The 23,089-nt window shown below is 47.6% G+C and overlaps 1 protein-coding gene across 7 annotated transcripts in view; it reads left to right on the top strand.

Moving 5' to 3' along the window:
- Positions 1–19,903, top strand: part of nkain1 (sodium/potassium transporting ATPase interacting 1) — an 851,669-nt gene extending 831,766 nt beyond the window's left edge. For 6 of the 7 annotated variants that reach the window (XM_073028501.1, XM_073028497.1, XM_073028499.1 and 3 more), the window contains 2 exons: positions 13,025–13,044; positions 16,969–19,903. In XM_073028501.1, coding sequence (XP_072884602.1) covers positions 13,025–13,044; positions 16,969–17,000 — 52 coding nt within the window. In that variant the 3' untranslated portion in view covers positions 17,001–19,903. The remainder of the gene's footprint in view (positions 1–13,024; positions 13,045–16,968) is intronic. The other variant, XM_073028500.1, reaches the window with a different exon arrangement.
- The last annotated feature ends 3,186 nt before the right edge of the window (positions 19,904–23,089 follow it).

The raw sequence follows: 23,089 nt of genomic DNA, 5'->3' as shown, positions 1-23,089 counted from the left end.
AAAAGCCCTCTAAGTGAGTAGGAGGGGTCAGGGTTGTCCGTGGGAATGGGGAAGGGAGTCCATATTCATACTTCAACCTCTGATGTTAACCAGCACACCACAGGAAACTCCTAGCAGTGTTGTGCAAAAGTCTTAGGCACACACACATATATATATATAGATATAGATAGCTAGGGAGCCGTAAAAAGAACAAATTTCTTGACAGATGTGAGTGATGATAAACCTGTTTCTGATATGGGTCTCTATTGTGGACTGAGAGTGGGAAGGGGGCAGGGAGAGGGGAATCATGGTTGGGAAAGGGGGAAGGGAGCAGGGGAAGCACCAGAAAGACATTCTGCAATGATTAATAAACCAATTGTTTGGAATCAAATGACCTTGCCTGGTGTCTCAGGGCTGGGTGTGTCTGCACCCAGGCCGCCCCCCCCCTCGCCCCGACACTTCTCCTCTACCGCCTGCCCCGCACCCCTCCCGCGGCACCCCACCATCGCCATTTCAGCAACTCCGCTGCATCCGCCAAAAGCGGGACACCCTGGCGGCCAAACATTTTAACGCCAGTTCCCGTACCCGTTCTGACATGGCCTCCTCCTTCGCCAAGCTGAGGCCACCTCAGACTTGAGGAGCAACACCTTACATTCCGTCTGGGTAACCTCCAACCTAATGGCACGAATATCAACTTCTCCTTCCGGTAAATTTTTTTTTTTCCTTCCTCCTCTCCTCTTCTTCTATTCCCCACTCAGGCCTCTTACCTCTTCTCACCTACCTATCACCCCCCCCCTCCCCTCCTCTTTCCCTTTCTCCTACGGTCTCCTCTCCAATCAGATTCCTTCCTCCCCAGCCTTTGACCTTTCCCACCCACTGGGCTTCACCAATCACCTTCCAGCTTTTCCTCCTTCCCCTCCCTCCGCCACCTTTTTATTCTGCCATCTTCCCTTTTCCTTCCCAGTCCTGAGGAAGGGTCTCGGCCCGAAATTTATTCCCATCCATAGACGCCGCCTGACCTGCTGAGCCCCTCCAGCATTTTGCGTGTGTGCGTGCAATTTTCAAACTCGCTCTCGGCTCCACACGTTGACAAGTGCAGTACTGTGCAGAACTCCAAGGCACCCTCGCCATAGATACGTGCCTAAAACTTTTGCACATTGCTACAAGCGACAAATGAAATGTATTCTTCCTTCCCCCATATTAAAGCACACAATTCTCCTCATCCAATTTACGTGCAGCCCTCAAGTGACGTTGAACGCTGATGCTGTGCTTTCTTTGACACATGCTATCCCATAATATTAGTGTCACGTCAAGTTCAAAGTTCATTGCCGCAGTCCCCCTAGAAGGGCAGAATCTGAGTGGGGTCTGTAGGAATGTTGGGTAAAGTATAATCGATATAGGACCAAGGGAGGATGAGTTTAACTGAGTGATTCGAAGTTCCAAGTTCATTTATTATCCAAGTATCTATGCTTTATACAACCTTGAGATTTGTCTCCTTAAAGGCAGCCATGAAACAAAGAAACCCCCCAAAAAAACCTATATATGTGTAAAAGAAGAAGGCGGTCTGACACCCAATGTGCAGAGAATAAAAACTGCATCGAGCAGAATAAAATAAAGAATAAAATAGCCCATAAAAAGACTGGCAAACACGCAGAGTGCAAAGAGAAAAGCTTCATGCAAACAGTCACCGCAAGCAGATAGCGTTTCCGAGCGGAAGTCCTCAAACAGAGTCCCCTAGTTCGGCGCAGGGCTGGGCGAACGTCGTGGAGTGGCGATCGGAACCGGACCGTACCTCGCCTCGGGCCCCGACACCTTGACCTTTTCCAATCTGGCCTGGCGCTCAACTCTCCATCCGAACTTGGGGCTCTGCTGCTACGAGCAGCGACCTGTCTAATGGTTAGTGAGTTGCAGGGTCTCTTTGACGTGCTCCCATTCTGGAATACCAGCACCTCTAGTCTCACCCTATTACTGCTCCCAAGACAGGTTCGACAAGCACGCAAACCAGTCTCAATATCACAAATCACATGTTGTTCTACAATGTACCACATCGACTATTTAGTAATAAACATCTTTCCATTGAACGCCTGTTAAATCTCCCACCCGCGCGGCACTCTAAGTAAATTAAACTCCTGCCTTCAATCGTTTTAAACTCTGAAGGGCCCTCGTAACTCATCAGCATGTCGTTTTATTTTAACTTGTGCCTGATGGATCTTTCTGAATCTGCTAAGCCTCTCTGAGCCTTGCCCCAGAACTCCATAAAGGATTTGGCCGAGGAATATAATCCTCCAAAATTTGAATAATTCTACCAGATTGCATATCAATATTCTTGCATAAATTACCATAGCTGAACTCTCAGAGAAACAGGAGTAATAAAATTCATTTCAAACCAACAAGAAAGTGAATTAATTCTTCATTACAAAAGCTGGACAGATTCCTCTTGCATTCCAAGCGACAGTTGGCTCTTCCCTTTATCTTCATTTTCCCTCCCCATTTCTTTATCCTTCCTGCTCCCTTCTTACATTCTCTTCCCCCCCCCCCCCATTCCTTTAATTATCCCAGTGGGATTTCACTCTGATCCCAGGGTTATCCTGTAAACATTAGTGCTGGGAGTTGGTGGGTGAGGCAGTTAGAATATTGAACATTGAACATCTACCAGAACAGCACAGTACAGCCCTTTGGCCTACAAAGTTTTGCCAGTTTTTTAACTTACTCAAAGATCAATCTAATCTGCTTTAAAGTCCTCCATTTTTCTATCATCCATGGGCTTCTCTAAGAGTTTCTTCAACACTCCTAATGTATCTGCCTCTACCTCCACCCCTGGCAGGCCAATCCACGCACTTACCACCCTCCGCATAAAAACTTACCCTGACATCCCCCCCTGTACTTTCCTCCAATCACCTAAAAATTATGTCCCCTAGTGTTAGCCTTTTCTGCCCTGGGAAAATGTCCCTGGCTATCCATTTGAGATCTTGTGCACCTCTAATAAATTGCCTCTCACCCTCCGGAAGAAAAGCCCTAACTCACTCAGCCTATCTTCATGAGACACGTCCCCTCATCCGGACAGCGTCCAGGTAAATCTCCTCGGCACCTTCTCCATCCTTCTGATAATGAGGCAACCAGAAATGAACACAATATTCCGAGTGTGGCCTGAGCAGGGTTTTAAAGAGTCGCAACGTTACCTCGCAGCTAGTGGTAGGTTGGACGGTAAACCTTCCCAGCCCTTTAGCCAAGTTACAGAGTATGTCAGCAGTGGTAGGGTTAGTGGGGAAATAGCGATGTTCCCCCTGACCAGTGAACCGCTTCAGTTCAATTTTCACGTTTAATTGCCATTCAACCGTACATGAATACCCATGAATACAGCCAAACGAGACAGTGTTTCCCCGGGGTCAGGGTACAAAATACAATACCAACAGTCACACAGGTTAGTATCAGCAAAGCAGAGGCTAAGTGTGTAATCTGGGGGTAAAAATCATCCAAATGGGGCAAGAAAGATGGGACAGAGAGGGGAAAGGGAGGCATTTGGATCAAATACAGAAGAGTGTTACAGGTACTAGGGTGGGCAGTAGGACGTGTTGGCGCGTGGCCAAGTGGTTAAGGTGTTCGTCTAGTGATCTGAAGGTCGCTAGTTCGAGCCTCAGCTGAGGCAGTGTGTTGTGTCCTTGAGCAAGGCACTTAACCACACATTGCTCTGCGACGACACCGGTGCCAAGCTGCTTGGGTCCTAGTGCCCTTCCCTTGGACAACATCGGTGGCGTGGAGAGGGAAGACTTGCAGCTTGGGCAACTGCCAGTCTTCCATAAACAAAACCTTGCCCAGGCTTGCGCCCTGGGAACTTTCCAAATTACACACTACAGGCAGTGGATACAGAGAGAGGAAACTGTGTGGACTAGGTTAAGGCTGGGGCACTGTGCACTAAACAAAACATTGAAATTGATAGGGAAACACCAGACAGGATTGTGTGAGGAATGTCAGGAAGAGGAGTCAGTAGAACATGTAATTCTGAGTTGCAGGAAGTATGGGATACAGAGAGAGATGATGAGAATTAATCTAAGGGAATTGGGGGTGCAGGAATTCACATTAAAAGGGTTACTGGGCATGGGTGAGAGGGCACAGGTCAGGGTGCTTTTAGCTTTCTTAAGGGATACAGGGTTTTTTTATAGGATATGATGGATAAGCAGGAATAGGGTACTAGGATGGCGAAAGAAAGGATAAAGTGTAGATTTATGTGTGTGTGTGAGAGAGAGAGAGAGAGAGAGAGAGAGAGAGAGGGTGAGAGAGAGAGAGAGAGAGAGAGAGAGAGAGAGAGAGAGAGAGGGTGAAGGGATTTAGAATGTAAGTCTATCGTCTGGTCCACACTCCGGAGCAGAAGGTGGCGATAATGCACCATTAAGCTGAGTGCCAACCGCTGTAAAACAAGAAGAAGGAAGGAAGGAACAGTCACACACAGCACAAAGCACATGTAGAACATACAAGATACAAATAAATTTATTGTAAGATAGCAGTAAAACACAGCCATGTAAAAAAATAGTCCAGACCCTGAGTCCAGACCCATGAATGCCTCAGGAACCTGCAGTCGACCACAATAAAGCTTGTCTTCTGCCGAGCAAACACTGGGGGGCAGCACTGACTCCAGCCGGGACGCTGCTCCACACTGCCCCCGGTGGAGCACACCGGCACTAACACCTCTTCCCTGGCGGATGAACACAGGAGACATCGCAGCCACATTCTGCATTCGACTGCAATGCAGCTTGTCTTCTGCCGAGCAAACACCGGGGGGCAGCACTGACCCCCAGCCTGGACGCCACGCCACTTTCCTACACTGTGTCCAGCCATACAGAACTACCCAGTTTAGCTCTGGACGCCTCCTTACGGATGACCTTGATATCCAGAGATGCCCTGTCCCAGACCCCTGAGACTGAATATTTGTAAATGTGTCTTTGGCATTCAGGCACCAATGAAAACTGGAAATTCAGCTTCAGGACAAATCAAAATTATTAAAACATTTTTGTGTTTCTGTTCGTGATTTTTATAAATGATCTGGATGAGGAAGTGGAGGGATGGGTTAGTAAGTTTGCTGATGACATAAAGGTTGGGGGTGTTGTGGATAGCGTGAGGGCTGTCAGAGGGTACAGTGGGACATTGATAGGATGTAAAACTGGGCGGAGAAGTGACAGATGGAGTTCAACCCAGATAAGTGTGAGGTGCTTCATTTTGGTAGGTCAAATATGATGGCAGATTATAGTATAAGTGGTAAGACTCTTGGCAGTGTGGAGCATCAGAGGGTTCTTGGGGTCCAAGTCCATAGGACACTCAAAGCTGCTACGCAGGTTGACTCTGTGGTTAAGAAGGCGTACGGTGTATTGGCCTTCATCAACCGTGGGATTAAGTTTAAGAGCCGGGAAGTAATGTTACAGCTATATAGGACCCTGGTCAGACCCCACTTGGAGTACTGTGCTCAGTTCTGGTCACCTCACTACAGGAAGGATCTGGAAGCCATAGAAAGGGTGCAGAGGAGATTTACAAGGATGTTGCCTGGATTGGGAGCATCCTTTATGAAAATAGGTTGAGTGAACTCGGCCTTTTCTCCTTAGAGCGACGGAGGATGAGAGGTGACCTGATAGAGATGTACAAGGTGATGAGAGGCATTGATTGTGTGGATAGTCAGAGGCTTTTTCCCAGGGATGAAATGGCTAACACGAGGGGGCACAGTTTTAAGGTGCTTAGAAGTAGGTACCTAGAAGATGTCAGGGGTAAGTTTTTTATTCAGAGAATGGTGCGTTCGTGAAATGAGCTGCTGGCGATGGTGGTGGAGGCGGATACGATAGGGTCTTTTAATAGACCCCTGGATAGGTACATGGAGCTTAGAAAAATAGAGGGCTATGGGTAACCCTAGGTAGTTTCTAAAGTAAGCTCATGTTCGGCACAGCATTGTGGGCCGAAGGGCCTGTATTGTGCTGTAGATTTTCTATGTTTCTATGTAAATCAAAACACTAAAAATACAGAAAGTTCAAAGTATATTTCAAATCAAATTCAAATCAAATCAAGTTTAATTGTCATTCAAACCATACATGGATACAGCCAAACGAGACAGCGTTCCTCTGAGGTTAAGGTACAAAAACATACGTGCACATTCAAATAATGAGAAAGGAGAAAAAAAAGAGAACGTAGTCACATGAGAAAACACATTTTTAGTTGAAGACCCTGAGCAACGAGCTCCTGGCAGTTCAGCCAGTAATTCCACCAGTCCAACACTAGAAGGCAGCACCCATGGGAGAGGCCACCCCTAACCGAGCATGATGCTGCACTACAATGCAAGCCTGCCGCTTGGGGCCTAGCCCCGCCACAACTGAGGCGACCCTGCTGCCTCTGCCTTGCTGTCTTACCGCCAAACAAGGGAAGCAGGCTTGCGACAATCAAAGCCCAGCAGGGTCTTGTGATCGCAGAAGAAACCTCCGAGACAGTAACTCACGGTTTCACTACATGCTAACTCGAAGGCACCAACCCCGGTGCCTCCGAGTTGCAGGGAGCAGCATGGTTGGCACACGGGTCTGCTCCTCCGAACCCAATCTGGAACCTCTGGTTCAACTCGAATCCCGCAGCCCGACGGCCTTACCCGACTCTCTCAACTCAACAGGCCAACTCGCCTACTCTGAACCGCCAGCCTGTCTCTTACGGCCGGCTACTCCAAACAATGAGCAGCTCACTGATGCAGTAGGCCTGCTGTACACGTAGTTATTGGAGTCGAGAATGGTCCTAATATGTATAAAGACACCTGTGACTAAGGAAAAAGCACCTTTGGTTCATCCCTGAGAGGCCTCTGCGTGTATACATGCCACCATCTTACCAGAAGAACATTTATTATTAAAAGTATACGTGCAGTATTCAACCCTCAGATTTGTCTTCCCCACGGACAGCCACAAAACAAAGAAACATCATGGAACCCGTTCAAAGAAACACCAGTTGCCCAACGTACAAAAAAAAAGAACAAATCATGCAAACAGCAAAACAATGAATGAGAAACACAGCGTATAAAACATCAAACCTCAGAGTAATTGAAACAGTCTAGGAATGTTCAATTTAAACGCATGTTTAAATATATTTTTACATCAAGGGAATTAAATAAATTCAAAAATAAACTAATTTCTATTTTGAATAAACTCTTCCTGGGCTTGGAAACTCCGTCATCTTCATCAGGGATTATGGTTATACCAGGAATGAAAGGGTTATCATACCGAGCAGTGATTGAAGATTCTGGGCCTGTACTCGCTGGAAATTAGAAGAATGAGAGGGGATCTCATTGGAAGGCCTGGCTAGAGTGGATGTGAAGAGGATGTTTCCTACGGTGGGGGAATCTAGGACCAGGAGGGCAGAGCCTCAAAATAGAGGGGTGTCCATTTAGAACAAGAGATGAGAAGGAATTTCTTTAGCCAGAGGGTGGTGGCCAGCGGAATGCATTGCCACGAGTGACTGTGGAGGCCAGCTAACTGGGTGCATTTAAGGCAGGGGTTGATAAAGCTCTTGATTAGTCAGGGCATGAAAGGTCATCGGGAGCAGGCAGGAGAATGGGGTTGAGAGGGAAATAGATCAGCCATGATGAAATGGCGGAGAAGATTCAACAGGCCGAATGGCCTAATTCTGCTCCTATGTCGTATGGTCTTATGCTGTGTGTATATGTGAGATGCTTATTTCTGTGTGTGTGTGTGTGTGTGTGTGTGTGTGTGTGTGTGTGTGTGTGTGTGTGTGTGTGTGTGTGTGTGTGTGTGTGTGTGTGTGTGTGTGTGTGTGTGTGTGTGTGTGTGTGATTTGTATGGAACAATTTAATTAAATGGGATAGTTTAGCAAAGCAGGTCAGTTCTCTTAAAGTTATTCCGCCCTTTGTTCAGACCACTCACACATCTCCAGATAGTTCCACTCTCAAGAATACAAACTTTCTAACACCAAAGTAGAGGTGCGTCAATGACATGAAAAAGGGTTGGAAGACACCCAGTACATAGAAATCTACAGCACATTACAGGCCCTTCGGCCCACAATGTTGTACCGACCATGTAACCTACTCTAGAAACTGCCTAGAATTTCCCTACTGCATTGCCCTCTATTTTTCTAAGCTCCATGTACCTGTCCAAGAGTCTCTTAAAAGACCCTATTGTATCCTCCTCCACCACCTTCGCCGGCAGCCCATTCCACACACCCAACCCTGTCTGTGTGAAAAACTTACCCCTGACATCCCCTCTGTACCTACTCCCAAGCACCTTAAAACTACGCCCCCTCGTGTTAGCCATTTCAGCCCTGGGAAAAAGCCTCTGACTATCCACATGATCAATGCCTCTCATCATCTTATACACCTCTATCAGGTCACCCCTCATCCTCCGTCGCTCCAAGGAGAATAGGCCAAGTTCACTCAACCTATTCTCTTAAGGTACGCCCTCCAATCCAGACAACGTCCTTGTAAATCTACTCTATCTATAATATCCACATCCTTCCTGTTGTGAGATGACCAGAACTGAACACAGTACTCCAAGTGGGGTCTGACCCCAGTAGGAGCATAAGCTATCACGGACCAGATGGGCTGAATGGTAAAGCCTATCCAGTTCCATATGACATCCAGAGTCAATTGTCAGATCTCACGGTATCCATTGCTTCTGATACGTTGATCAGCTTCTATAATGCCCACTACATCTCCACGTTGCCCAACACTTGAAAGCATTAAACAGCATTTCGAAGCAACGATTTAATCACAAGCCTCCAATTCTTTAATGCTGGTGAGGTCGCTCTGTAAAGGTAAACACGTTACACAGCGGTGACACATGCTGTTTCCTGACCCCGATACTTGCCGTCCTTGACTCCAATCGAACTCTGCTGCCCGGGAGTGAATGAGTCGGTGTCCGGCAAGTCAGGGAGGACTCTTCGGGTTGGATGGCTTGTGGACTGTGAATTCAGGCAGAGGAGATGTGGACTGACAGCTTTGAGTAATGATGCACCAGCTCTGGGAGAGCAAATCTGGAATAAAGTGCAGTTGCACTAATTATATTTTAATTAATATTTTCAGTGATATTTACTAACACAGTACTTTATGCATTGGAAGCTCATTTATCATATTGCTTGGAAACTTTGGGAGAAGCACTGTAATTAATTTGTGACCTGTAGAGTATTTGAGACCAGGGTAAAGTTGCGTAGGAAGAATTTATTTATAGCAGTGAAATTTTTGACCTCTTCTTGGGGCCATTGCCTCTCTGTCAAACCAATATTAGTCTGAAAACTCACAAGGGAATTAATTTGTCTTTTTCATTTGGAGACTAATAATACTTCAATCCAAAACTTCCAAAAATTATAGCCCTGTTCTAGGTTATAAAAGGCTTAGCATCATTGGTGAAAGGAGTTCTGATTTTTTTTATACTGGATAATAAATTTTTTTGAAAGTGTCGCTTCCTCAGAATTTTTTTGTTTATGATAGACTGCTTGAAGCTGAGAACAAATATAATTTCAGACTACTTGTATCGCGTAGGAATTTGGACAAACAAGACATTAACTTTAATGCGTTTCCTTGCATTATGGTGCTGATCCTTTGCAATAGTCCAACTGAGCTAAAGATGTTTTGTTGGGTTTTTCAAACAACACGCACAAAATGCTGGTGGAACGCAGCAGGCCAGGCAGCATCTATAGGGAGAAGCACTGTCGACGTTTCGCGCCAAGACCCTTCGTCAGGACTAACGAAGGGTCCAGTTAGTCCTGACGAAGGGCCTCGGCCCGAAACGTCGACAGTGCTTCTCCCCATAGATGCTGCCTGGCCTGCTGTGTTCCACCAGCATTTTGTGTGTGTGTTGTTTGAATTTCCAGCATCTGCAGATTTCCTCGTGTTTGTTGGGTTTTTACTTTGTTCTCAGCGTCTGAGGCTTCTCGCTTAAGTGTCCAACGATAATCAGGCAGCATTGATGGTGCCCTGGTCCTGTTTCTCCGTGACCGCAATGTCCCGGTGATAATAGTTTCAATAGTCCCATTTGATAGCAGAGAAATGTATACAATATACATCCTGAAATTCTTGTTCTTCGCAGACCTCCAAGAAAACAAAAGAGTGCCCCAAAGAATGAGTGACTAAAAACGATTAGAACTCGAAAGCCCCCCCATTTCCCCCATGCACAAGCAGCGACAAAGCAACGACAAGCCCCCTCCCATACTTAATTAAGCAAAGTGCATCTGCACCCTCCACCCACAAAACAAGCAGCACCAAAGTCCCCGAGAAAGACTTGATCTGCAGTACGACAGAAACTAACCATTCACCCAACAATTCGGCTCTCTCGCTCTCCCAAATAGGAGGGAGACATAAATAAAACAACTGGCTGATTTGCGATGGTAAGGTCTGCTGAGTCGCTTGTTTTTCCCCCCGAGTTCTCCGACTCGAGAATCAACAACGGAATCTCCCCCACCAATGAGAGGGAGAAAGCGCGCGATTCGCCGAGTACAGACAGCCAATCCGATGTTCCGTTTTCTCCCGCGATGCTTCGGCCAGCCATGCGGCTCGATCCCAGGGCCGCGAAGCCTCGGAGCCCCGAAGGCACGCACGTCTTCTGGGCCGCGTCCTTGGAATTTCAAAAAGCGGCCGGTCGTGAGCCCCCGGAAGCGGGCCCCACCTCCGCAAAAAAGAAATGAAGTCTAACTCCAGGTCCGTGTCTCCGACACCATCCCATCCATCCTAAAAAGGAAAAGGGGAGACAACAAAGGCCAAAATTAAACTGTGTCTGCAGCTGGGCTTGAAGGGGTCACTGTCAAGCGCCATCATAGCCCCGCCCCACCATCTTCGTCACTGACAGCGCCAAGATTTGCCGAGAGCAAGTCGAAATGGGAATGCGGAAAATGAATCTTCAGTGTCACGTTGCGTTTCAGGCCTTTGAAGCACGTTGTCAACCAGCTGCACGTAGTTTGGTGCTCAGTAGATGCCAAGAAAAGTTTCAACAACATCCTTGAACACCTTCCATGTGATTTTCTCCGGTCCCAGTAGAAGTTCTTCGAGTTGCCTGTCATTGATGACCAACAAAGATGCCTTCCTTAATCTTGGCATTCTGACTTGAATTGTGAATTGAAATAGCAAATATTGGCGATTTCAAAAAAAAAAGGGTGCATGGTAGGGGAAACGTCATGGTGATTTTCACCATCAGCAGCCAAAATCAATAAGGTGCACCCAGAAGTATTCAAGAAGCAAGATCTTTGTTGTCCGGTGTTATCACAAAAACAGATACTGGAGGAATTCTTGTGCCTCTCCATAAAATCCCTTTAGCCATCCTTGACACCTCTCTCTAACCTTTATCGATGCATATAATAGAACCCTGTTTTTTCATTTAAAAGTGCAAATAAGACAACTGTGGTGTGATGCCACCAGGCATGCTGGTGGATCTAGGATTAGATGGCAGGTGAAGGTGGGAAATAACCTCAGGAAGGCTGGACCTTCAGGACTGAAATCTCAAACCTTCCATCTTCTCCTTCTATCTTAACCCATCAGCCCTACTGGGGCATAGTCCACAAGAGTTACTCACCAGGTTCCTCTGTTCTGGGCCATTAGAAGGTTGATTGGCTCCATGGCTTCTGCTGTCACCTCTTTATATACCTTCTCAGGGCATTTCCTTCCTCTCCCAGAGATGAGATCTCTGGAGATTCTATAGCTCTGGGTTTTGCAGGATGGGGCCGCTAGCCCCATGCCCAACCCTTCTCCTTTCACAGCCGGGCTTGGGACTGTCCATAGCAGAGTTTAAACTTGCCATGGGGCTCGTTAAAACCAGAGTTTCCCAAACTGGCGTCTATGGACCCCTTGCTTAATGGTGTAGGTCAGTGGCTTTAAAAACAGTTGGGAACCTGTGGATTAAAATAATTCAGTCACTGTGAAAGTAAATTCAATGAATTTCAAACAGACGGTTAAAACGGAGTGATATTTCAATGTGACACACACACACACACAGAACGCTGCAGGAATTCAGCAGGTCAGGCTGCTATGGAAATTAATAGATAATCAATGTTCCGGGCCGAGACCCTTCTTCAGGACTGAGAAGGAAGGAGGAAGATGCCGGAATAAATAGGTGGGAGGGAGGGGAAGAGGCTGGCTGGAAGTTGATGGGTGAAGCCAGGTGGGTGGGAAAGGTAAAGGGCTGGAGAGGAAGGAATCTGATAGGAGAGGAGAGTAGATCACAGGAGAAAGGGAAGGAGGGGACCCAGGGGAGGTGGTAGGCAGGTGAGAAAAGGTGAAAGGTCAGAGTGAGGAATAGAAGAGATGGGAGGTGGGGGAAGTTTGTTTGCCAAAAGAAATCGATATTCATGCCATCAAGTTGAATGGTGTTCCAATACCTCTTTATCAATTTTTGTGACATAACAGCCTATTTTATACTATTTTTGTTGCACCATTACAAATGGGAAGAGATTTCTCCAAATTCTTTTTTCTGGAGGTGACAACCTCTTAAAAAATAGGGAAGCTGGTAAATTTATCCGTAAAACCCCGTGATATCTCGTGGAAGAGAAGGAGTCGGTGAGCGGCCTATCACTGTGGCAGGCGGGTAGGCCTCTCTTCTTTCTGCGTTGTCCCTCTCTTTAGATGAGTGTCGGTGATATTGGCAGACGGTCTCATGGTTCTGCATTTGTGGATTGGACTATTGGGTTTTTGGACTGTGCTTTCATATTCTGTGTTTTTTTAAATTGCCCGTTCCTTTACTGCTTTGTTGTGTGAGGGGAGGGTGTTTGGCGATTAACATTCTGTTGTGTTCTGTTAGTTTTTATCGTACGGGGAAGGGGTCATTTTTTTTAGGGGGGTACGTTGCGTGCAAAGAGAGGGGTTTGGGGTTTGACTATCTTTTTTCGTGCGGGGACACGTTCACTCTGAATGACTTTCATGCTCTTTCTTTGTTCCGTGGCTAGCTGGAGAAGTCGAATTTCAGTGTTGAATATATGCATACATGCTTTGATAATAAACGAACCTTAGAACATAAATGGGCAATATTACTTTTACCTTGTTCTGAAGACGTTGCCGAACGAACGACAGATTTACTGAGCGAATTTGTTTCTCTTACAGGATTCCATCCAGGAGCACTGGTAGGTTTCTGCATTCACAATTCCTTTCTTTCTCTGTGATCTGATTGGCCAGGTAGTGACCATTCATGATGATGCTCTGTGTCATTCATTCATTGCTCTGTGTCACACTCCGGTGATGAACCGGTCAATAGCTATGGATGACATCATTGTTTCTTCTACTATGGAAGGCAAAGAATGAATGATGGTAGATTCCCTTCCACTTGCAAATGTTATTCGTACTTCGCTGGGAATAAAGATGTACCCTTAGATTGGGATCTCATCCTAGCCTTTGGTTTGGGTTCAGTCCAGTCTGGAATTTGAGATCTGTTATTTCAGTCCAGTCCTGAGTTTCAGATCCATTATTTCAGTCCAGTCCTGAGTTTGAGATCTGCTATCACAGTCCAGTCCTGAGTTTAAATCCAGGATTTCAGTCCTGTGTTTGGTTTGGGATCCAGTAATCAAGCCAGTCCTAAGTTTGAGACCCAGTATCCCTGTCTGGACCTTAGTTTGAGATCTGGATTCCCAGTCCAGATTGGATGTTGTCGTTCAGGTGGTCCTCGGTGTGTGTGTGTGTCCCCAGCTTCCACTTCCTGAGAGCTAGCTGCTGCCCAGACCGATCTGGTTAACAAGATCCATCAGTCCTTCCAGGTGAGGCGACACTTCACCTGTGAGTCAGCTGGTGTGGTATACTGTGTCCGGTGTTCCCGGTGTGGCCTTTCATATATTGGTGAGACCCGACGCAGACTGGGAGACCGTTTTGCTGAACACCTACGCTCGGTCCGCCAGAGAAAGCAGGATCTCCCAGTGGCCACACATTTTAATTCCACGTCCCATTCCCATTCTGATATGTCTATCCATGGCCTCCTCTACTGTCAAAATGAATCCAAACTCAGGCTGGAGGAACAACACCTTATATACCGGCTGGGTAGCCTCCAACCTGAAGGCATGAACATTGACTTCTCTAACTTCTGTTAATGCCCCTCCTCCCCTTCTTACCCCATCCCTGACATATTTAGTTGTTTGCCTGTTCTCCATCTCCCTCTGGTGCTTCCCCCCCACCCCTTCCTTTCTCCTGAGGCCTCCTGTCCCATGATCCTTTCCTTTCTCCAGCTCTGTATCACTTTTGCCAATCACCTTTCCAGCTCTTAGCTTCATCCCACCCCCTCCGGTCTACTCCTATCATTTTGCATTTCCCCCTCCCCCCACTACTTTCAAATCTCTTACTATCTTTCCTTTCGGTTAGTCCTGACGAAGGGTCTCAGCCCGAAACGTCGACAGCGCTTCTCCCTATAGATGCTGCCTGGCCTCCTGCGTTCCACCAGCATTTTGTGTGTGTTGCTGGTTAACAAGACATCTATTGTAGTTAGTCCCTGAACTTGATCAGAGCCATTGGTCTGGAGAAGTTTAGAATGGCTGGTGGGAGCACCCAGGGGTAGAATGTAAAATGCGGGCCAGGACAACGGCAACCCCACTCTATACTGGTTGTGCAGATTTGTGCATCATTTCGCTGATTACACTCCTGTGAAGAGTCCTGTAAACGGTACAATGAAAGGGACTGCGTGTGGATGCTTTGCACTCGATCTCATATCATCATCATTGTGTGCCGTGATGGGGGATCATGGTCTATCGAGTAGGATTGTCCTGGGCAAATTTTTCTCCAGAAATCTTTTGCCATTGCCTTCTTCTGGGCAGCGTCTTCACAAGACGGGTGACCGCAGCCATTATCAATACTCTTCAGAGATTGTCTGTCTGGCATCAGTGATCGCATAATCAGGACTTGTGATGTGCACCTGCTGTTCAAATGACCATCCACCACCTGCTCCCATGGCTTCACGTGACCCGGATCGGGGGGGCTAAGCAGGCTACACCTTGCCCAAGGGTGACCTGCAGGCTAGTGGAGGGAAGGAGCACCTCACACCTCCTTTGGTAGAGACGTATTCCCACCCTACCACCCAGTTGCTACACTCTATGTCCCCATTAAATTTGCCAGCCTCAGTGACAGCACCGGAGGTAACAGGAGTCAAAAAGCATCAACGTTTAGCCTCAAGCGACCTCCGAGAAGAAAAATCATTGGACCAAAGAACAATGCAAATGCTATGGATCTTAAAGGTAAGTCAAAAAAAAAAGCACTGGAGATACACAGCAAGGCAGGCAACAACCGGTGAGGGAGAAAATCAGAGTTAATGTTTCAGGCCAACGACCATTAATCATGTCGCAGTGAAGTGCTTCATCTTCGAAAGGATTCAACTGGCTGGCTAAATGACTTTCAATGTGGCCTGGTTATTGGTGGACATTATTAATTTCCCTTGCATGTTGGTCATAAATCATAATTTGATGTGTGGGGAGGCTGAGGCAAAAGCTGGTAACAGGATGGGGGGGCTAGTCATCCATCAAACTAGAACGGACAAATGTACAACACAGGAACCGGCCCTTCAGCCCGTGATCTCACGCCAGACTAATTGAGCTAATGACACTCTTGATTTCACAATGGGCCATATCCCTCCATTCTCTGCGCTTGCATCTAAACATCTCTCATATCTGACTCCACCACGAGCCCAGGCACCCACCGCTCTCTGTGTAAAAGGACCTACCCCTACATTGACCTTTGAGTTCCTTCCCCTCACTTTAAATCAGGGGATGCCAACCTTCCTAATGCCAGGGGGGGGGGGGTCCATGGATCCCGGACTGGGAATCCCTGAGTTGAATGCATGCCCTCTAGATTTTTCAACACTGGGAGATGGGTACTGGCCGTCTATCTATACCTCTCATCATTTTATAAGCTTCTGTCGGCCTCCAGCACTCCAGAGAAAACAATCTCTTCTCTGGCATGCCCACTAATCCAGGCACATCTTCTTCAGTCTCTGTATAGCCTCCACACCCTTCCTATAATGTGGTGAGCAAATCTAAATGTCGCCCGCCTAACCAGAGTTTATAAAGCTGCACCTCAGCTCCGGTTGAGCCAACATGTTATATTGAAGCGGAGTTGACCTGACGACATCTATTGGCTTTCCTAAAGGAATATCGCAAACTTTTAATAGCACACTTTTGTCGCCATGTGTCGTGTCGCATGACATCATCATTATGTGCCATGTCGTTCATCACTAAAAAAACCGTCATCACTATGTGCCGTGTTGTAAGACGTGGGTGATCGTGGTCAATGACCATGATTGTTCTTGGCAAATTTTTCCTTTTGAGGTGGTTTGCCATTGCCTTCTTCTGGCCAGTGTCTTTACAAGACCAGTGACCGCAGCCATTATCAATACTCTTCAGAGATTGTCCGCCTGGCATCAGTGATCGCATAATCAGGACTTGTGATATGCACCTGCTGTTCAAATGGCCATCCACCACCTGCTCCCAGGGCTTCACGTGACCCTGATCAGGGGGCTAAGCAGATGCTGCACCTTGCCCGAGAGTGACCTACTGGCTAGTGGGGGGAAGGAGGGCCTTACACCTCCTTTGGTGGTGACATATCTCCACCCCTGCCACCCTTCATCAGGGTTGTGGCCTGAAACGTCAACTGTTCACTCATTTCTATAGATGCTGCCTGACTTTCTGAGTTCCTCCAGCAATTTGTGGCTGTTGCTCTAGCTTTCCAGCATCTGCAGAGACTCTTGTGTCCATAACTTTCAGATAGATAGATACCTGACTGATCCCAAAGGAAATTACCACAAAGTTACCACAACCAGTCTAACAGGAGGGGGGGTCACCACTTCCCCGGCTATAGTTTGCCTCATTATAGAGCCTAATGGCCGAGGGTAAGAATGACCTCGTACAGCTCTCTTTGGAGCAGCGCCGTTGTCTTAGTCTATTCCTAAAAGTGCTCCTCTGTTCAGCCAAGGTGGCGCGCAGAGGGTGAGAAACATTTCGTAGCATGAGATTGAAAGACTGAACCAATATTGTCTTTAGAAGCAAATGGAATTGACTGGAGTTTCTTTCCCTCCGCAGGTCAAGGTAAACAGGGCACGTCCTGGTCGTAAGGAAGCCCGGTGAAGAAAACGAGGGGCACGAACATCGTCTGCAACCAACCGTCAAAAGCAGACACTGATTGGGGATTTTGTCGAAGAATAAGAATGTTCCAAGAGGCACAAAAAGAGGGAGAGAGCAAAGTGCAGGAGGATCGTAGGGAAGTCAGACAGACAAACTTCAGTGCTAACTGGTTGTAAATTTCATTGAAACTTCACAGAAGCTTGAGAATTTTGATATTTTTAGGATTAGACAGGTACAATGGCGCCCTCTAATGTTGGATGTCCATAATGACTGGCTGTATTCACAAAGCAGTCCTGGCCCTGCAGGAAGACCCTTCGAAAGAGGAACTTTCAGCACTTACAGAGAGGTGGCGTCACCGGCAGTTCAGGCCAAGTGAAGGGTGGGGGAGAGGTGGTGTTGCAAGTCCCACTCTCTCTCTCTCTCTGCGGTCATTTTTTAAAAAAAATTATCCAGTCAGGTGAGTGGTTTAGGACCAGCGCCTGGCTCCTTTCTCCGTTCGGGGGGGGAAAAAAAGCACTTGTGATTCCGGTCACTTTGCAGGAGACTTCTGTCCGAGTCGAACGGCTGGCTTGCAAAAGTCTGCCGTAGCTCTTCCAACTCCGGCCGGTGTTTCGCCTTGTGGTAATGAACGGGAAGATGTGGACACCATTGAGTCCATCGAACTGCGAAGCCCAGAGACGGGGGACTGGTTGGGACGATTCTCAGGTGCCAGAAAGCAGTCTGTTCGTGCTTGAAGTTCTGCAAGTTACTTTCCAGGGTGTGCCCACGGTGTGTACATAACGTTGCTTTTTTATCTGAAGGGGCACAATAATTCGGTCATGGGGCATCCCATCTTAGTACAAGTCAGCCTGAAATCACTGGGCCTCAAGCCTCTTCCTTTATTGAACTTGTGGTCAGAGCTGTCGTCGGTGTCGATTGATTTCGGGATGATTGTTTTGTCAACAGCCCGTGAACGGAGAAAGCTCTGAAACTCCAAAAGCAGACACCACAGAACCTGCCTCCAGCCGAGTAGTGGCCTACAGTCAATAGGTCTCTACTTTTTGGCTTTGGTTTGACCCTTAACCCCAAAATGGCTGCCAGTGCAGCAGTAAGCCTGCATAAAGAATGAATTAGACCATTCAGCCCATCGAGTCTGCTCTGCCACTTGTATGCTTCCGATTCAAGTGCAGTTGGTCAAACATCCTGATTCTTCAGCTTGTTATCTGAGGGGATACAAGGTGCATTTCAGGGGCAGGTTTATTATGCGCCCCCCCCCAATTGTTTGGGGGTTAATTTTTCCACTTTGCGTTTTCTGGATAAAGTTGTGTTGACTTTTCTCCGGAGCTGAGGGGAGATCTGGGCAAGGTTTGCAAGATAGAGTGGACAGGGAGTATCTGTTTCCCAGGGTTGGAATGTCTAATACCCAAGGGCGTGCATTGAAGGTGAGAGGGGGTAGGCCAAGGGGGATGTGAGGGGTGAGTTTTTTTACTCAGAGAGTGATGGATGCCTGAGAGGCAAATACATTAGAGGCTTTTAAAAGACGTTCAGATAGGAAGATGGAGGGATATGGACATGGTGTAGGAAGGAGGGATTAGCGTTTGGGTGTTTATGATTTGCTTTTTAGCTGGTACAGCACAGCATTGCAGGCTGAATGGCCTGCTCCTGCGCTGTGTTCTCTTTGCTGACAGGAAGAAGTTGACTCCCTGATCCGCGGTCGGCCTTTCGGGGAGCGTGATTGGCAGAAGCGACGGGGGGGGGGGGGCAGGGTCACGGGGTCGATGCCGAGCAGGGATGAGGTTAGGGAAGGTGTCGGGGCGGAGGTTGTCATTCTGTTCTTGGTGCCTGGCCGTGATTTGTATCCAGTTCTTTAGGTCTAGTAGTTTGTGCGCAGTTTGCCATGGATAAACTGTCAGGGCTTGGGATGGGGTGGGAGTATTGTTGATGTCTTTGTATCACCAGGAGGTACTAGTGGACACTGGGCTGGTTGAGCCTGGTGACCAGCTGGTTATTGGGGAACGTGTGTCTTTATTCTGTTATCCGTTTTATTAGTGCAGTTCGATTTACAGTGACCTTTCAGCTGCCGGGATCGTGCGTTGACTTTCCTGAGTTTTATGGCAATGTAAGTGAGCTCCCTGTTCAGTGCTTCCAAAAAAGAAAGTAGGGGCCGTTTAAAAGTTGCCACCTTTGCTGAGCCCTATGAAGCAAAGACCAGGAGCTGGTTGGATCGGGTTCTTCCTGGGGCCAGTAGGAATTATTCCCCTCAAAAGTCGCAAAGCTCAGCAGGGACCGAAGGAAAGTCCTTTGAGCCCAAGAAGTGTCCTCGGGCTTCCAACAGGAACTTGTGGGTTGTCCCTTGGCTTGGGTCACCGTACAGATAATGCCACCCAAGCTCAGTAGGCAGAGAGGCAGCTGATGCTTTTGTCCTGTGAGGGTGGCAGTTAATGCCCATTTTTACTTGCCCCCGCCCTTTGTGTATCACAGCTGCCCAGCACTGTTGATGAGAAAGCCCCTGAAAGGGGAGCCAAGGACGGCCGGGGTAGGAGGGCCTCCGCCAGTCGGTCGCCACCTCATCCACAGGGGCTGCTCTAAGAACGAGCAGGAGAGGCACCAGTGACCAACCAGCCGCTCGCCTAGATATACCCCCGGAGCAGGGTAACAGGCCGGATGTGGGAGCGACTGGGGGAGGCCTAGGGGGCAGTGAGTAAGTTACACCATTTCAGCACCTTTCCAAGGCTCCCACCTGTCTTGTGAATACAGCCACAGGTCCAGCCGCCTTAAAACTTTTTTTGTCAACCTACCGAATGTGTGTATCACAGCTTTTCTGCCGGACGTTATCTTTGAAAATGTTGCTGTACAGGATTATCACTCTGAATTTTGTAGGGCTGGAGGAAAATAAACTGAAGGCTGCAGCCAATTTTAACAGTCGACTGTGTGCTGATTGGAAAAAGGGTCCGCTCGCAACCCCTCCCTGTCTAATTATTGGCCGGGAGGGGAGAGGTTTCGATCCGCCACTTGGAGATGTCCCGACAATGCAGAGGTGATGGGCTATTGTAGTGTGGAAAGCACACAACAGTCAAGCAAACAGTGGAAAGATTTGTACTGAGTATTGTTGGTTGGGGGATAAACACTGACAAAAGGTACTAGAGTGAGTTCCGCAGCTGTTCTTCAAACCAGACCCATGTATCCCGTGAGTTTGCTGAAAGGTCTCAGCCCAAAACTGTTCATTTTCCTCCGTAGATGCTGCCTGAGCTGCTGAGTTCCTCCAGCATTGAGTGTGTATTGCCAAGGACAACGCAGCCAACTTGATTGGTACCCCGTCCGTTTCTCTGAACAGTCATTCCAGTGAGGACTCCAGAACATACACTGGCTAGATGACTCCAATCTCGCTCCCCAAACCTGCGGCCCCCCCCCACCACGAGGAAGGGCAAAAGGCAGCAAGCAGGTGGGCAGGGACACTCAGAGGAATAAACGCGGGGAGAAGAGACTAATTCTGAAACGAGCAAACGCAAGAGGTTCTGCAGATGCTGGGAATCGTGTGGGAGGGAGGGGGATGAAGTAAGAAGTTGGGACCGGATAGGTGGGAGAGGTAAAGAGCTGAAGAAGGGGAGATCTAATAGAAGAGGACAGTGGACCAGGGAAGGGAGGAGAACAAGAGGGAGGCGTTGGGCAGAGGAGGAGAGGAGAAGGGCTGAGAAGGCAATCAGAATGAGGAATGGGAAAAGCGAGAAGCACGGAGGGAGGGAGAGAGAAACTAGCAAAAGCTAGTGGAGAGACTTCTTGCATGAAAGGTTGGCAGTGAAGTTCTCAATGCCAGCCAAGATGTTGGCGCCTGACTCTGAAGTGGGAGTTGAGTTCATAACCATTCATTTATTGAGATACTGTGCGGATTAAGCCTTCCCAGCCCTTCGAGCCACGCCGCCCAGCAACCCCCGATTTAATCCCAGCCTAATCACGGGCCAAGTTACAACAACCAATTAACCTACCAACCGGTACGTCTTTGGACTGTGGGAGGAAACCGGAGCACCCGGAGGAAACCCACATGGTCATGGGGAGAACATACAAACTCATTACAGGCAGCGGCGGGAATCGAACCCGGGTCGTTGGTACTGTGAAACGTTGTGCTAACCTCTACGCTACCTTGCTCTTACTCTAGGGGCTTTTACAGCCCTTATGGTTCTGTTATGGGATATGATCGTGCCCTTGGACTGATGAGGGCATTAAGCTGCCGAAGATGGCAATTGAGGGTCCATCACACTATATGGGTCTGGAGTTACATATATAAACCAGAGAGGCTAAGGACGGCAGGATGGAAACCAAAAAGGTCAACAGTTCCTATCCCCACCTCCCCCCACCCCCACGGGTGCTGCTCGACCTGCTGAGCCCCCCCAGCAGATTGTTTGTTGAGGAAAATGTGGGCTTTGTAACATGCTGGAATCATCCCTCTGATAGTCTGGTCTTGCCTCTGCTCGCCATTCTCCCAGCCCACAGCCGGGCACTGGCCATCTCTCTCACGACGGCATTCACAAAAAACGGAAGGAAGGTGAAATGAAGGTAAATCTCTCTGCTCATCCGGGTGTCACAAGGGAATGGAGAATCACATTCAGTAAAGTGTTTGGTCTCCCTGCCTAGTCATCCCACAGGGTTATCTGGGCAATGCATGAATTTTCACTGTTAAGTCACATACAAGACCATAAGATACAGGAGTTGAATTAGGCCCTTTGGCCCATCGAATCTGCTCCGCCATTTCATCATGGCCGATCCACTTCCCTCTCAGCACCTTCTCCCCGCAACACTTCATGCCCTGTCTAATCAACCTCTGCCTTAAATATACCCAATGACTTGGCCTCCACAGCCGCCTGTGGCAACCAATTCCACAGAATCACCACTCTCTGGCTAAAGAAATTCCTCCTCATCGTTCTAAATAGACATCCCTCTATTCTGAGGCTGGGTCCCCTGGTTTTAGGAAATAATATGTTACCTTTGCAGTTGGCTTCTAGGTGATCAAGAATAATACTGTATGTTCAGAAGTGTGCCATGTAACACCCTTAAATGGATCCAAAATAAACTAGCAGAATATTTAAGAATGTCTTTTCGGCGCGTTCTCAGCCTTTGCATCCCAGATTTTCCAATCAATTGATTTTAATGACTATAATGTTGCCGGCAGCGTGTGATTACTCTGTGTCCAAGGGGTGTGAACGTCTAGCCTTTAACAGCAGCAGTTTATGCAATAGCAGCATAAAAATCATGATTCTGCACTACAGATTCCTGCACAGGGATCTCATCCTTCCTGTTCCCGCTTTAAGGGGAGAGAAGTCAATTGGAGAAGCTGAAATTCAGATTAATTTATTTCTCATGTATAGATCAAGACCTACAGTTTGCACTAACTTCGACAAACTAAAAGACTTCAATGTGAACAGTGTTAAAGGGAAAATAAAACAATAAACGCTAGGCCAAACAGGGCCATTAACTAAAGCTCTCAGATGGAAAATGAAGCCTACACCGCAGCTGAAAAGAACAAATAAACATTAAACGGATACCAGCAACACACACAAAATGCTGGTGGAACACAGCAGGCCAGGCAGCATCTATAGGGAGAAGCACTGTTGACGTTTCGGGCCGAGACCCTTCGTCAGGGCTAACTGAAAGAAAAGATAGTAAGAGATTTTCAAAATCGATGCTCTTAGCTTTAAGTGTTTCCAGCTGTTCAATCGTTGAGGATCATTTCTGTTCCAAATTCTCAATTTTCAAACCTCTCTTCCAAGCATCTCTTGCAGACTTGCGATTAAAGTTTGATGCTGTTTAACTTCATGACCAATCAGGAGATTTTAAAGTGGGAGGGGGAGGGGGAAATCTGAATAGCGGGTCTGGGTCAAAATATGATCGAAAGGTTGAAGGGCCGAAGAAATTATAGATGGGGAGCAGCGAGAGAGGGTTTCACTGAACTCCTGTCGAAGGGGAGATTTGAACTTCTTCAAGCATTTTCTGGGTGCGGAACGTCGACAGTGCTTCTTCCTATAGACGCTGCCTGGCCTGCTGAGTTCCACCAGCATTTTGTGTGTGTGTTGCTTGAATTTCCAGCGTCTGCAGATTTCCTCGTGTT

Source organism: Hemitrygon akajei, chromosome 24 (genome assembly GCF_048418815.1).
Source record: "Hemitrygon akajei chromosome 24, sHemAka1.3, whole genome shotgun sequence".
Taxonomy (NCBI): domain Eukaryota; kingdom Metazoa; phylum Chordata; class Chondrichthyes; order Myliobatiformes; family Dasyatidae; genus Hemitrygon; species Hemitrygon akajei.
Note: the sequence above shows the minus strand (reverse complement) of the source record. Positions and strands in the feature narration are given on the sequence as shown.